General features: G+C 39.0%; 1 protein-coding gene across 13 annotated transcripts in view; it reads right to left on the bottom strand.

Moving 5' to 3' along the window:
• Window positions 1–913: 913 nt before the first annotated feature.
• The window catches only part of arvcfb (ARVCF delta catenin family member b), a 198,945-nt gene continuing 185,756 nt past the window's right edge, over window positions 914–14,102 (bottom strand). For 10 of the 13 annotated variants that reach the window (XM_051421939.1, XM_051421941.1, XM_051421945.1 and 7 more), the window contains 6 exons: window positions 13,931–14,042; window positions 13,364–13,451; window positions 11,862–11,915; window positions 9,724–9,818; window positions 7,672–7,784; window positions 914–3,983 (listed from right to left, as the gene is read on the bottom strand). In XM_051421939.1, coding sequence (XP_051277899.1) covers window positions 7,683–7,784; window positions 9,724–9,818; window positions 11,862–11,915; window positions 13,364–13,451; window positions 13,931–14,042 — 451 coding nt within the window. In that variant the 3' untranslated portion in view covers window positions 914–3,983; window positions 7,672–7,682. The remainder of the gene's footprint in view (window positions 3,984–7,671; window positions 7,785–9,723; window positions 9,819–11,861; window positions 11,916–13,363; window positions 13,452–13,930; window positions 14,043–14,102) is intronic. The other 3 variants (XM_051421946.1, XM_051421944.1, XM_051421947.1) reach the window with 3 other exon arrangements.

Raw genomic sequence — 14,102 nt, 5'->3', positions numbered from 1 at the left:
CACAGTGCATTTACACTCCCATATGAAATTAACAGTAATCATTTTTTGTAACAGGGAAGAGGCTTTTGAATACATTTTTCCAAATGCACTCTTACTCATGTCATGGATTTTTGAATTTTCATTTGTTGGCTCATATTCATATAGTGTAAAATGTTCCAGTGGTAAAATTGGAGTGGCATTTTGTCTGGCAGATCATAGACTTTTTTTTTATATATAAATGGAACCAAGTGATATAAGGCTGATTCAGACACCAGCTGGAGGGAATTCAGTGGCTTATTCCAGGATAATTCAGTAGGGGCTAATGCTTTCACAGTGAGAATTGAACCATGGTCATCTGGATTACTGGCACTCTTGTCTTATTATGACATTGCCTCATACTACGTGATATATGATATAAGTAGATGACTTGATCTACAGTGTGACAGACCAAAAGCAAAAGCATAAAATGATTGAGGAAAATAGCTCTCAACAACATAGACTGCATTTATTATGTATAAATCTATATTGAACACTTTAAAGGGTATGTTTACTTAAAGTCTGAAGACTTTCTCACTTACCTCTTTGGTGTACAGCCACGCAGATAGCTTTGTACTTTATACAGGTGCTGAGGCAGATGTCTGCTTCCATCCCAGTACAATGGAGGTGAACTGAATTTAATTTGTGCTCGTATTAGAGTATTAAAAAATGTAATGTAAAAATTCAACAGCAACATCTTTTTCCAGAAACAGTGTCCTCCCGATTTCCTTTTATAATACACAGTCAAATGTTTTTATAAGGACTATTTACTATTACAGTAGTTCCATGGATTGTAATTGAGCATTGTAGCCTCTAGGGGCTGCTATCATAACATTAGACCTTGAGTCTTACTGGAAATGAATAACATAATGTAAAACAAGACACAGAGTCGAGCACCTTCTTTCCAGGCATGATTTATTGAAAACACACCAAACTTATACTCTACAAACCAGTATTTTTCCGTTATGTTTAACAAGCGTAATATTTGCCTCTGGGTAGGGTATTAGTAAAATTAACATAATACATTCTGTCACTGTGGCATCGCTTCTGCTCGCTACGAAAGCATTAACAACTTTACTCCTCTAGGAAATCAAAACCATTTTCCAAATGACTATCTTTTTAAAAGTTTATAATACAACGTAATACAAGGCAGAAACCCACCAACAGTCTAAACTACTCGGGGTTGTGGGGACAGTGGGGTGGGATGGGGGTGCAGGATGAATGAATGAGTGAGTGGAGTGGAGGAAAAAGGGAGGGAGGGGGACACAGGAGGAAAACAGGGGAGAGGTGAACAGACAGGATGGAGAGATGACAGTTGATAGGGGGAGGAATAAAGTTATATAAAACACTTATCTTTATCTACCATGGAAAAGGTTAAGGCACATGATAGGTACAAACACATCTGCTACTGAGTGTTACAGTTACTTTATTTTGACGGTCTTGAATCAGTTATATCTACACAGGTAGGTTTGTTTGATTTGATGTGTGTCCGTGTCCTGCATTGATTTTACAGCACAGTTGCTTGGCTCTTTGTTTCGTAAATGTACACCGCACATCCACAAAACCAGTGACCTCTTTTATGAATGCATGTAAATACAACTCCAGATCCTTTGGTTGTGGCACTGCAAAGTGCAGTCAGGAATAGACAGTCATATGGGTCTTTGTTGCAAGGGTTCAGTATTGTCCAATGAAAGCACACACTTCTGAGGACACACAAAAGGGATGCTGGGTATTATTATAACTTTTTTTTAACCTCTGAAATTAAAATTTATACAGTATGTTTTTTTGTAGTTTATTGATTTTTACCACAACGTACATCTTTGTAAACACTGTGTAAAATAGGCAAGCTTTATAAAGTCACATACGTCACAAAGAAAAATCAGACTTCAATGCAGGCACATGCCGTTCGCCTTGATGACGCATGAGTGATACCAACTCGGATTGGATTCTGTCTCCTGTCCACAGGGAATCGGGAGACTGGAGAGGAGACTGTACACATTATCACTAGATTGTGTGCGCAGTCTCACCAAGCAAGCGAAAAATGGCCATATGATTCTGTGTCTCTTTGCTTTTCTACATCACAACCGCCCACCCTAAAACGTTGTAAAAATATATACTATATGACCAAATTTGATGTTTTGTTTTGTACAGTGTGATGCAACTCTTTTATTTTGTCTTGAACATCCAGAACCTCGTCCATTTGTATTCTCATCCTGCACATGAATGAATTAGTTAATATCCAAATGACACCACAAAAAACTGGCACTTGGAAAGAATAGAATATAAACATCTGTACACTTTTTCTTCATGCTCACAACTGAATGTTTCTCTTTAAGATGCGCCGGTGAAGGAGGGTTCAGGGTTGGCGGTAACTTGGTCTGAATGCATCGGGAAGAAAAATGAAGGGACTTTTATTGACACTGCCATCTCTTGTCTATCCTTTGTCTGACCTCTTGGCCCCCTCCAGAGTGTCTATTTCGATGATGCAGGTGCTGTCAGACAACACGTAATTCATCGCCTTTAGAAAGAACACTGCAGATAAACTTTTTTCTGTAACTTTTTTTTGACAAATACAAAATATAAATAGGTGATCGTCGGCGTAACTCGACAATATTTGACACACATTTAAGTTACGTGGTTATTTCTTGTTTACAAACATGGTGAGCCTTTATCAAATGAGATGTGCTTTCCAAACAATGTGATATTAATATACAACTAAGAAGTCGGTAATTTTTGTTGTTTTTTTCCTTCATTTTTCTTTTTTTTTCTTTTGACCCTAATATACATTTATATAAAACCCAACAAAAATAAAAAAAAATGCTTTTAGATCTATCCTTTCAACAAGAGAACAAACTTCTGTCTCTCTTTCCAAAAACACAAATCATTTATAAACAGAATGCCTTATATCCTCTTTAATACACATCACTGACAAAGAGCAACCAGCCAGGGAACTTGTGAAACTGCGTCGCCACACAACCTGAGTGGTCACACAAGTAACCACAGCTCTGTGACTGAGGGTCAACATACCACTCGGCTCACACATGCTGACCACGATGAAACAGAAAGTTTTGTTTCCATTTTAGATTACTTTTGCGATGCAGTGTGAACAGAAACTGTTGCTCCATCTGATGTACACACTCTGTCACTTTCCTTTCTCCAGACCACAACTTGCACACTCCTCACTTTATAAAATGGACATCAATCACCTGTTAACCACTTTTGATTTCAAAGCATCTCAGTGCACTTTTCTTTTTTTGAAAAAACACAGTGAACCAAATGGATTGTAAGTGTATGAGAGCAGGCTGCTGGGAGTACATGTTTGTCCACTATGCTACAGCTCTTCTCAGGCTCGGTTTCTCTCTTTTTCCTTCCTCATGTCCACGCCACCAATCTGTAAACATTCAGTGACCTTCAAACACGCCAGTCCATTCCTGTTCACATCAATATACCAAAGCTTGACAACAAACTGAAAGTAAAATTCTCCAAAACCCACAAAATTGAGCCATGAAATTCTTCCAGATGTGAACACTGAAATGAAAAAACATCCATTTCCCGTTTCTTCTACAGGTTTCCTTCCAACACACGTTCCTTTCCCATTCACTTCCCTTACTTCGCTTTGTCTGCCCTTCATACGTCCATTCCTTCACCAGCACCGGCCTCTTTTAGTTTCTTGTCACTGGTAGAGCTCAACAAGAGTCAACACTGTAAAATTCACATGATGTCCAGTGGGAATGTGGATATGTGAAAGTAGTAGGAATAGTCACTTTTTATTCTTTTTTTTTGAAATTTTTTCTGAAAAGCATGAGAATGCTGGCTGCTTCTGGGTAGTTGCTGTTGTGATCATTATTTTTTTAAAATCCTCTTTTCTGTACAAAGTCCAACTCCAAAGATGAGCTCCATGTGAAATGGCAGTGGTGATATGAGAGATCCTCTTCTAGCTGGGGTGTCACGCTGTTGTTATTTTAAGCCTGAAGCACATGGAAGAGAGAAAAATATTAGAAGAGCCACCCATACAGTCTGAATTAACAAAAGCTACATATCCAAGATAATGATGACAATAATCTATCATAATGAATAATAACTTAAATACTATACAGTGATTTACGGGACAAACGCCCCATTATTCATTATTATGTTTTTTGTTACCAACTTAAAATAAAATGATGGACAAAAAATGTAAATACCAAAACCAACAATGAGTTAGTCCGTAGACTTCCTTACCGTGACTGTGGCACTCAACGCCAAGTCCATTCGTTTATAATGAAGATCTAAAAATCTGTAAAGCTGCACCAATCAATATTAATAACTATGTGTAATGTGAAAGGGGTCACTTGTAGTATTATTACCCGATTCTGCAGTTCCTCTCAGCTCTATGGGGTATTTTAGCATTGTTTTGCTATGTTTTTTACTTTTTTGGTTCATTCTCACTGTTCTCATCAACCTCATGTCCAGCCACAGCATGCAGCTGGTGGAGCACAGCTGTTTTAATAGCTCTGTTAGCCCACTTTACGCCACCTACACAGCACCAAACAACAAACAAAAACTAAATGTATACGTAATGACTAGTGAACATAGTGGAGCATTTAGCAGCTAAAGAGCCACATATTTCCCTCAGGACTTAGTGTTGACCAAAACAGAGCTAAGAGGAGATTGAATCTTGGATTTACATTCGCTAAGTGGCCAAAAACAAGACTTCAAATATGCAACTGTTTGCTAACACAACTTTCTAAAGTTAGAATGTGTTGGATGTGATGCAAACATGTGATGCAAACAGGAAGTACAGTGCTGCAGCACCTCTATAGGAACGCTACACTTGAGATTTGTATTGATGATTTTCTTTTTTACATGTAACACCCCACCTCTTAATGTTGCTATCACCCACGATATCTCAAACAATGATAAATAGTGCATTTGTTGCCATCTATTTTCAGATGCAGATTAACACACAATTATCGTTCTTGTTTCGGGGGACCCCCTAGAACCCCCTCAAGGACCCCCGGAAGTCCCCGGACCCCAGGTTGAGAACCACTGGTATAAAGGAATAAGATATATCAGTATATAGTGGGATCACATTGTTAGTTTTGGTCTTTTCATGGGATTTGTTGACAATAAGAAAAATGTAGAATCTCATAAGCCTTTTCCTTAAACATTTCATGTTTGTAGAGTGGGTACCACATTTAGCCGTCAATGGGTGTGAATTTAGAATGAAACTGCGTTTGTGCTTTCATGTCAGACAGGAAGACAATCAGTTGGCATCATCGCAGTACTTGACAAATTACATCACTGTCAACAAATGCTTCAATCATGTTAGTCCAGATGGCAAATGGAGGCAAAAGAGAGCAAAACAGATGCTCAGTGTGTTGGATGAAATCCTGCTTGTGCTAAATTAAATTAAAATGACCTACCTTATGGTTAACATTACCTATAGCATTTCTTTTTACTTACAAAATGACAGTGAATACCACAAATAATACGAGTCGAGAGTGATGTATTTCCTGTGATAATGCAGTGGATGGAGATGAAAGAATTGAGTGGATGGCCACTGACAAAGATGACTTGGATAAGATGATGACGATGAGGAAGACAGTGAGGTCTGACAAGAAGCCTCTGGCACAGGAGAGGACAACAGCGGTGAGGAGGAGGCAGGAGGAGATAAATGCTGCTGACAGAGTAGTGACAACTACTGAAGCTCACCGAGATCAGCTTGCAGCTTCGCAAATAAAATATGTACAGGTTTAAGGGCATTATTAATTTAGATGTATTTCCTTGTGACTTGTGTAACTGTTGCCAAACAGCCAAGCTGCATGAAAAAATGAAAAGAAAGAAGAAATTCAGCTCCTCTTGTAATACAGGGGGGTAGTATTTCTAATGAAAGAAAACCAACAGTTTCAACAGAAAGCCTTCATTATACATTAGTGACATTAGCTCTATTCACTCAGACTGATACATTTGATTATTCTAAAAAAGACATTTTTGGAAATCTCTCAACCACAAAGAGAGGCTGAATTTCTTTCTTTCTGTAATTTACATGGAAATATGATCATCTGAGTTACATAAGAAGCCACTTAGTAATCATTTATACAATGTTTTCTAACCCAAAATATTCAGATCAACCACGTCTGACCTCAAGGTATATGTAAACTGAATTTATGTGAGCTCACCCTCCATTACATCTCTGCCTTGGACATATTATGTGTGAGTCGAAAATGTTTGAATCTGTGTGTGCACACATTATATGTCTTGGCTTCCATCATCAACTTATAAACTTACATGAATTATTTATCTGAAGTCATCTTGCTTTGACCAAAGAAATGGTGTGTATGGCGAATGTAGACAGAGAAGAGATTCTGTGTGTGTGTGTGTATGTGTGTGTGTGTGTGTGTGATGTTTCTTTCTCCCTACTGCTTTTCATTAAAGGATAACTCAGTCCCTGGAGGAGCCATCTGAAGTGCAGAAGAATGATTCCCCTTCATCATTTGCGACCAATTTCAGCAAAGGCTGTCAGGGGAAGTAGTGAGTTAAGCTAGGCGTACATTTCAATCAGACAGGTGGTGCTGAATTGTAAACAGACACCAAAGCCTGTCTACTTTCTACGTGTATTACAGACAGGAAAGTCATGTTGGTCTCTTTTACAACACCATTGATCACCCTGAGTAAGTAATAATATTGTCCTGAAACTAAAGCTGAATGTTTCAGGAAACAGTTAGCACCCTCACCAGTTAATGATTGATGTAGAAGACATGGAAATAAAAAATGTTTTTGTATCTTTGTAGAGTTAGTTAGTTGTAGTATTACAATTATGACCAGGAAAATGAATTTGTATTTCATTCTAATACAATCCCGATTGGTTGCTCATCTTACATACTAGTTAGTATTTTCAAACGATATGTTTGTAGCTGGAGTACTGGTTACAAAGAGCAGGACGGAGCTCTTAACTCTGACATGCAAGTTGTGAACCAGGCCTTTTTAGACTGTAATCCCACAAACTCGTTAGTTAATTATGTGCTCCTTGGCTTTGGAAGTGACCCTCAGTTACTGGGGTAGGTAGTAAATTAGTTCGACAGGCATGCTAATGATTGAAGCTTCATTAGCAGGTAAACACACACCGTTCCTTACACCTTTGCTCTTGCAGTTTTGGTTTTGGAAAAAAGGACATAACACTACAAACCCTTTAAGCGCCAAGAATCACCCTAACTACAACCCCATGCAAACTGCATCAACAAGTGGAGAAATCTAAAGCTTGACAGGCCTTCTGTGCCTAGTTAGGGTTGTCAGTGTATTTTAGAAATCTCTTCTTCTTTTGAAATTTATCTTGTAATTACATTTTTTGGAGCTCATCTGCAAGTGTGTGCAACATAAAAGTCTCTGTAAATATGAGTAACTCAGACACAATGTATACATTTATGAAATTCTACAAAAAAAAAGAAAGAAAATTAAACCTTAAAATTGAGCTGAAAGTGAATTATGTAAATTTTCTTGTGACTCTCCAGCTGACTGCTCTGGGTGCAGGGTGACAGAAGGTCTACATGGTACTACAGTGTGAGGGTGAAAGGAACACAGGCGGAAACGTTGAACAGACAGGGGATGAAAAGGATATAATGCAACCGAAAAGGTGAAGGTTGTTATTTTTGTTGTGCTTATATTTTTCAGACCTACCATGCATGCATTTAGACCCAGGAGTCAACAGGCTGGGGTTTAACATCACAAGCGTCCACCAGACTGACCGCAGGCCTGTTACTCCTGATATAGTGTTTCCTATTTGTGTCATTCTGTGGCCACAGGAGGACGGGTTAAAAACAAAACAAAAAGAGGTCAATACATTTCACAAATATGCTTGCGCGCGAACACAACACCCACACACACACACACACACATGCATCCAGGATCAGAGAAGCCAATGTTAGTTCCCTGTCTCAAGGAAAGCTTGGAAAGAAGTCAGAGTGATTACAACACAGCAAACCAAACCATGCAACTGAAAGAGGGAGAGAGCAGTTTTGACAGCCAAGTTGCATTCAAAGCGGGTAGAACACCTCTGGGAAGAACAGGCGGCAGACTTAGAAAACATTTGGAGTAATGCTGGCCTGTACACTCTAAAGAGAAACACAACTGTTTGCTGTGCTGTCTATGGCTGGTTACAGTATCTGCCCTTTAAGGTTGCGACAGTAAAACTAACTGGTTTAGTAGTTTACCTAAACATCATCTTAAATTTACTGAAACCTGAGGTCAGTGTTGTGTACTGAAGAAGCCCATAGCTGCCATACATTGCTGCTTTATTTTTATTTTTGAATTGGAAAAAATGTGCATTTGTTTTGGTGTAAAAGCCTCTGAACAGCTATAAGACATCATGTGATACCAAAAACTAGACAAATGAAAAAGTTGTGTTAAGAAGCAGGTTTTCATGTTGGTTTTACAAATGGACGCCCTGAAGAGTAAAAACTGAGGATCTCCCTGATTGACCTATAACATGTCGAGTAATAATAATATCAAAAATACAGGTTTCATGTTTTCATAAGCTGCAGAAAGAGAGGGAGCTCTTTTAATTGCAATAATTCTTTAAAAGTACGCTTTTTGAATCAGCTATCTTTGATTCCATTTGAATTCCCTCTTAATTTACAGCTATACTGACATGATGTCAATGTAGAAAGACATCAGTTAAATTGTGTTTAATACCGAACTCCAGTGGTTTAACTTCTTAACTTGATGCTGTGATGTAGAGATGTACTCCAGGGTGTAGTCGGTGCACTGTGACATCACTGTTGGGTGTGGCTGAAGCTGCAACTCAACCCATTTCTGACAAGCCAAAGGTCTGAGGTGCAACAACAGCTTAGCATTTACCATTAGCTCATGACTGTCAGTAGTGGTCACAGAGGACAAAAGTTACATAGGTTCACTTTAAGATACTGAACTGTACACTTTTTGCAGTATGAATTGAAATAAAAATGTACCCAATTTAAAACACATGAGTAATTACCTACCAATGGCAAATTAATGCTTTATTGTAATCCAGATAAATAGTCACTGCAGATTATTAACTGGACTATTAGCTCTGCTGACTGAAAGATTTTTAAGAGTTAGTTTTATCCTGCATTGAGAAGCATACTGTATGCTAAACTGACTTTAATGGACTCTTGATTGCATAAGTTTTACAACACCACAAGGAACATCTATCTAGCACTAAAGTAGATCAAATATGAACTACAAAAAGTACTGCCTGACACATGTCAGACATCCTCTGAGGCTATTATCCTGTGACTTCTCTTTGAGGCTGGATTGCCAATCAGCTCAACAATAAACAAACTTTGGTTGCAGTGTGAAACGACTTTCTGATCAGCCGGCGACCACTTGATAATGCGGCAGTCTGTTCACTGCCAAGGCAAGGGTCGTCTCCACGAGGAGCAGTTGTTGGCAGTTCTTTTAATCAGTCTCAGATTAATTATGCCAAAAGCTTACACTCAATTAACTGGTGGCAGATCTGAGGCTGTCCACAGCACTGAGCTGTTGCGGCAACAGACAATGACAACTTCCAGCCTCTTTAAAGAATCAATAGGATTAAGAGCTTCTAATGAGGACCACCGCAGAAAACATGAAGTGAGAGGGAAAGAGAGAGACACAGAGGGAGAGGACATTTGATAACATTTCAATGAGACATCATTATTTCATCCTCTATTCCCTGATCCCCCACGGGACCGGAGGAGGACCTGCTTGTACCTTTAATGGCTCTCGTTCTGTCAGGTCCACTGAGCCGTCGCCTGTTGGCTTGTATTTGCAGTCCTTGTCCCTCTGGTCAATGGTGGAGTAACCATCTAATGAGGTCAGAGAACAAAAGTCAGTTAATTCCTCGCTATCCTCGATTAAATAAAAACAGTGTCAGATCATTTATAGTGTTGACTTAACCTGTGTGGAGTGAGAGACTGAAAGGCTTTCTGCACTGGAACACTTCTGAGAGTGCCGGGAAGTTGTTGGACACAGAAAAGTAGACTAAACAGCACATTCTTAGCTTGTACTTGTCTAAACTTCCTGGCACTCACATTATTTACCACCACAGTAGGTTTAAAACAAACTAGATGAAGTATCTGCAAGTGGTATTTGACCCTGTCTCCATAATGCACTCTCACATATTCCAGCTCAGGCTCAGTATTTATCAAACAGCGCAGACAAAGGAATCTTCTCAGAGTGACAAAACACTGTATTTGGTCCTTCGCTCAGGATTAGGAGTTCAAGCATTTTATCAACATTCTTAACCCTGAAAATGACTCCTATCATAGCAAATACTTAGGAGAGCTCTGGAGATTCCCTAACTATTCCCCAAAATAAGGCTTTTAGAGACGATGAGATGGGAGATGAGACATTCATTGATGGAACTGACATTATTGTGGCAAATATTGGTTGTTTTTTTTGACTGACGTGTGAGATACAAAAGAAAGTACATGTCTTCTCCGCAAAAACTGCGGACCTCTCAGCCTCAGGGCACAGGGAAAATGTATCTTTGCAACAGCAACGATTGAGTACAACCAACAAGTTCAGCAGTAATAAATCAAACTCGTACAGCTCCTCAGATAACGATTCATTCACAGATTCATTTATTTCTCCACCACTCAGTGTGAAGTGCATTCATCCAAATCTGTGGGGTTATTTATCTGTGATTCATTAATCTATTTGTTCATAGAAATTGACAATTGAGAATGGCAGAGTTAAAAAGATATCATGCTGTATAGTTTATCCCCATCTGTAAAAGTCACATTAAGTTAACAGGACGTGTAGTGTAGGAATATCATTGCTGTGTGTGCTATGCTGCACAGTACATGCAAAGTGTAGCGCTAGTATTGGCACAGTAAAACAATGTGATTGGACAGAGCTGTTCATGATTTGTTACACAGCTAATCTCTCATTTAAATTGCATATAGATTTATTGTTTAAACTGCACTAGTGGTTTCCAGTATTCACTTACAGTGTAGTATGTAAAATGGCTTACTGGTATCACCATGGGATCAATTAATACCTTTTTGCCCTGATAAAGTCTACACATAAAAAATCTTGCTATTTTCTGCATTTTGCATTTTACTACCGTTTAACATTTCATACTGCAACTGCCAGAAAACTACAATACGTCATCATTAGTTACATAGTTACTTAACAGCTCTGAATGTTCTGAAGCGACATCAGATTATCTCCTGGGATTCCCTCTCCTTGTTAAACGTCAATGTTAGAATTCCCTTGAATGTTTTTAGTCCTAATTTAACTTTCAGCACAATTCCTAGGAGGGTTTGTTAGACGTCTGATAAATAGTGCCCAAAGGATGGGGGAAAACCAGCATGATATACCCTAAGAAGGTATCTTTGGGTAACAGGGTAAAAAAGTACCTCTAAAAAAACTCTTATTCTATCTATTACCCCCAAGAGTCCCAAAATTCTTGATTTCACAAACATTTGTCAAAGTAGCATTTCTATATTTTGAACAACAGCAGGATTATTTACTTTGAAAGAAGCACAGCAGATGAAAACTGCACTATGATATATTAAGAGTGTATTTATTAAGTGGAGAACCACCCACACCTTCTGGTGTTGAGCTCCTAATGAAGGCCCAGTTTAGTACAAACATCTTTTAAGAGAGGGGTCTTGCATACAGCATCAAAGAGCGTCATGTCTGAAGCTCGGTCCAAAGCCATCATGCCGAGATCATAGTGTTGAATGGTTTGATTTTCCAGTTTAAATATAACATCCTGGCAACGGCTAAAGAACTAGTGGAAGACAAGTCGAATCAGAGAAGACACTATTGGACACTGGAGGGAGATTAGAGGAGAGCTAGCTCTTCTTTGGCTAAGAACGGTCATGCAGTCTGGCTCTTACCTGGACCCAGCTCATCCATAGGTATCATATCACCACTGCCACATTTCCTGGTGCCTGAAAAGCATTCATATGCCATTTGTACAAAAAAGGCACACACACAAACTGAGTCATTGAGCCAAAACGCTGCTGCTTTTCAGGGTAATGGTTCTCGGCCAGTGATTGAATAATGCAAACTGAGAGTGGGAAGGCATGAGCGCCGCGATTCATGTGCATGTATGGATGCAAAAAAACAAAACAAAACAAAACAAAAAAAAATGAGGCGCTAGGCCAAAAATCAGGACATTAAAGTGCTGCTTCGCTATTGACTCCTCTGTCAAAGAGATGTTTGTTGTTGGGCCAATGTACTGCACAAGTCCCCCGCCATCCCCCTCATATGTATACTGCTGCTGTTATACAAAACCTCTATCCCAGTTTTACTCATACAGCTATACACACGTATTTAAGGGTGGGGGAAATTTCATTATCTCTGACCCTATTACGTCAATTTAAAACCCACGATTAAAAAAAAAGAGTTCAGCATCTGAAATAGGGACTTTTTTTTATACTTTGTCAAAATTAACTTTTGGAGGGCTGAAAGTTTTGGTTCAACAGCAGTGGTATGCTGCTCAAAGCTCCATCTCCCATTCTATGTTCTTTATTTGCAACATATAACACACCACAGCTTTACCACACAGAGGATGAGAGTAGTAATGTGGCAAGCACAGCGCTTCAATATAGCCATGAGAAAAAACAGACATGACCTCAGCAACGTGGACACACAGGATCACACACTGTTTTCAAGAAGGTTCTGTTAGTATTTAGTTTGAACCTGCTTTGAGGACTATACAGGCGGGATGCCCTGACTTGTATTTACAGTAATTGAACTGCCTCACATAGGGTTTGTTAAAGGGCAAATCTGGTGGTATTTATTTATTTTTATTACTTATTTTCAATAAACAGAGGTCAATGTTTTGTCCAAAAACTATTAAAAACACATACATTTTGTATTTATTTTGAGTCAATCCAGTATAGTACATTGTCCTGCTACTGAAAATACTCAACAGAGCACCAATTGTGTATCCATGGCTGAAAATAGTCCCCCAAAAATGCACTATTTACTTCATAGGAACATTTGCCAAAAAATACAAAGTCCAACTATTTTAGGAAATCTCTGAATCTCTATTTCAAATGGTGGTGAATGTTCATGACCTGTTTTTAAAGATTTACATTTTCACTAGGAACCAATGGGCTCGGGGCTGAAAGCCTGTTTTGTTCTTTTCGTGTTTTTTATTGACCACCTTATCCTATAAATTGCACACTGGACCCCATGCGGTCTTCAGACTCTTGTGAATTAAATAAAGGTGACATTTAATTGTTATTTTGCTGAGGACCCCTGGGATCTTCTCTACCTTATCCCACCCCCTTGGTCCTCTAAACAGGCGAAAACCGCAATAGTCACAAACACACACACACACACACACACACACACACACACACACACACACACACACACTTTAACTGACCTTGGTTCTTCTCCATCAGGGGTAGGGTGGTGTCGTCGTAGCCTGGCTTGCCATTCTTGGTTGCTTTAGGGGTGGCTGTCACCGTGGGCTGAGAGAAGAAGCAGAGCAAGCCACATGTGAACACAGCATCATGCACCTCAAACAGGAACATGCAGAAAACAGGGAATTCATTTTCTCTCTCAGTGCCAGGTTAGGATTGAAAGAGAATGACTCTTTATGCAGGTTGACAGAAAAATATTTTGAAGTTGACATCTAACATCAACTGTGATTAGCAACAGGATATGAAGACTTTGTGTGTCGGTTAGTTATGCCTTTATGTTTTAAACTCATAATAATAATAATAATATGGTTCACACACACACACACACACACACACACACACACTGAATTTATTACTATAAGCTCGAATTATTTTACAGTGGCTAAAGATGCTATTAATACTTTTTGTTCTTCTATAAATGTTGGGTCTCTAAATGTTTAAATAATATATTTTCTAACATGACATTACATTGACATTAAATGATTCAGATTGTGTGAAGGATAACTTCCCCCATTACAGTTCTGTACCTGGAAATGGCTCTTGTTCCAGCCGTCCTTGGTCAAAGCGTTTCTCAGCTCCTTATAACTCCAGACAGTCTGCAGCACGTGGGACGCCGCCTTCGTTTCGCGAGCTGATTGGCTGAAAGGGGGCACGAAAAGGAGGAAATACATGAAGAAATAACTACAGCAATTAAAGTCA

Source organism: Dicentrarchus labrax, unplaced genomic scaffold (assembly GCF_905237075.1).
Source record: "Dicentrarchus labrax unplaced genomic scaffold, dlabrax2021, whole genome shotgun sequence".
Taxonomy (NCBI): Eukaryota; Metazoa; Chordata; class Actinopteri; family Moronidae; genus Dicentrarchus; species Dicentrarchus labrax.
The sequence above is the reverse complement of the archived record's forward strand: the minus strand, read 5'-3'. Positions and strand labels throughout refer to the sequence as shown.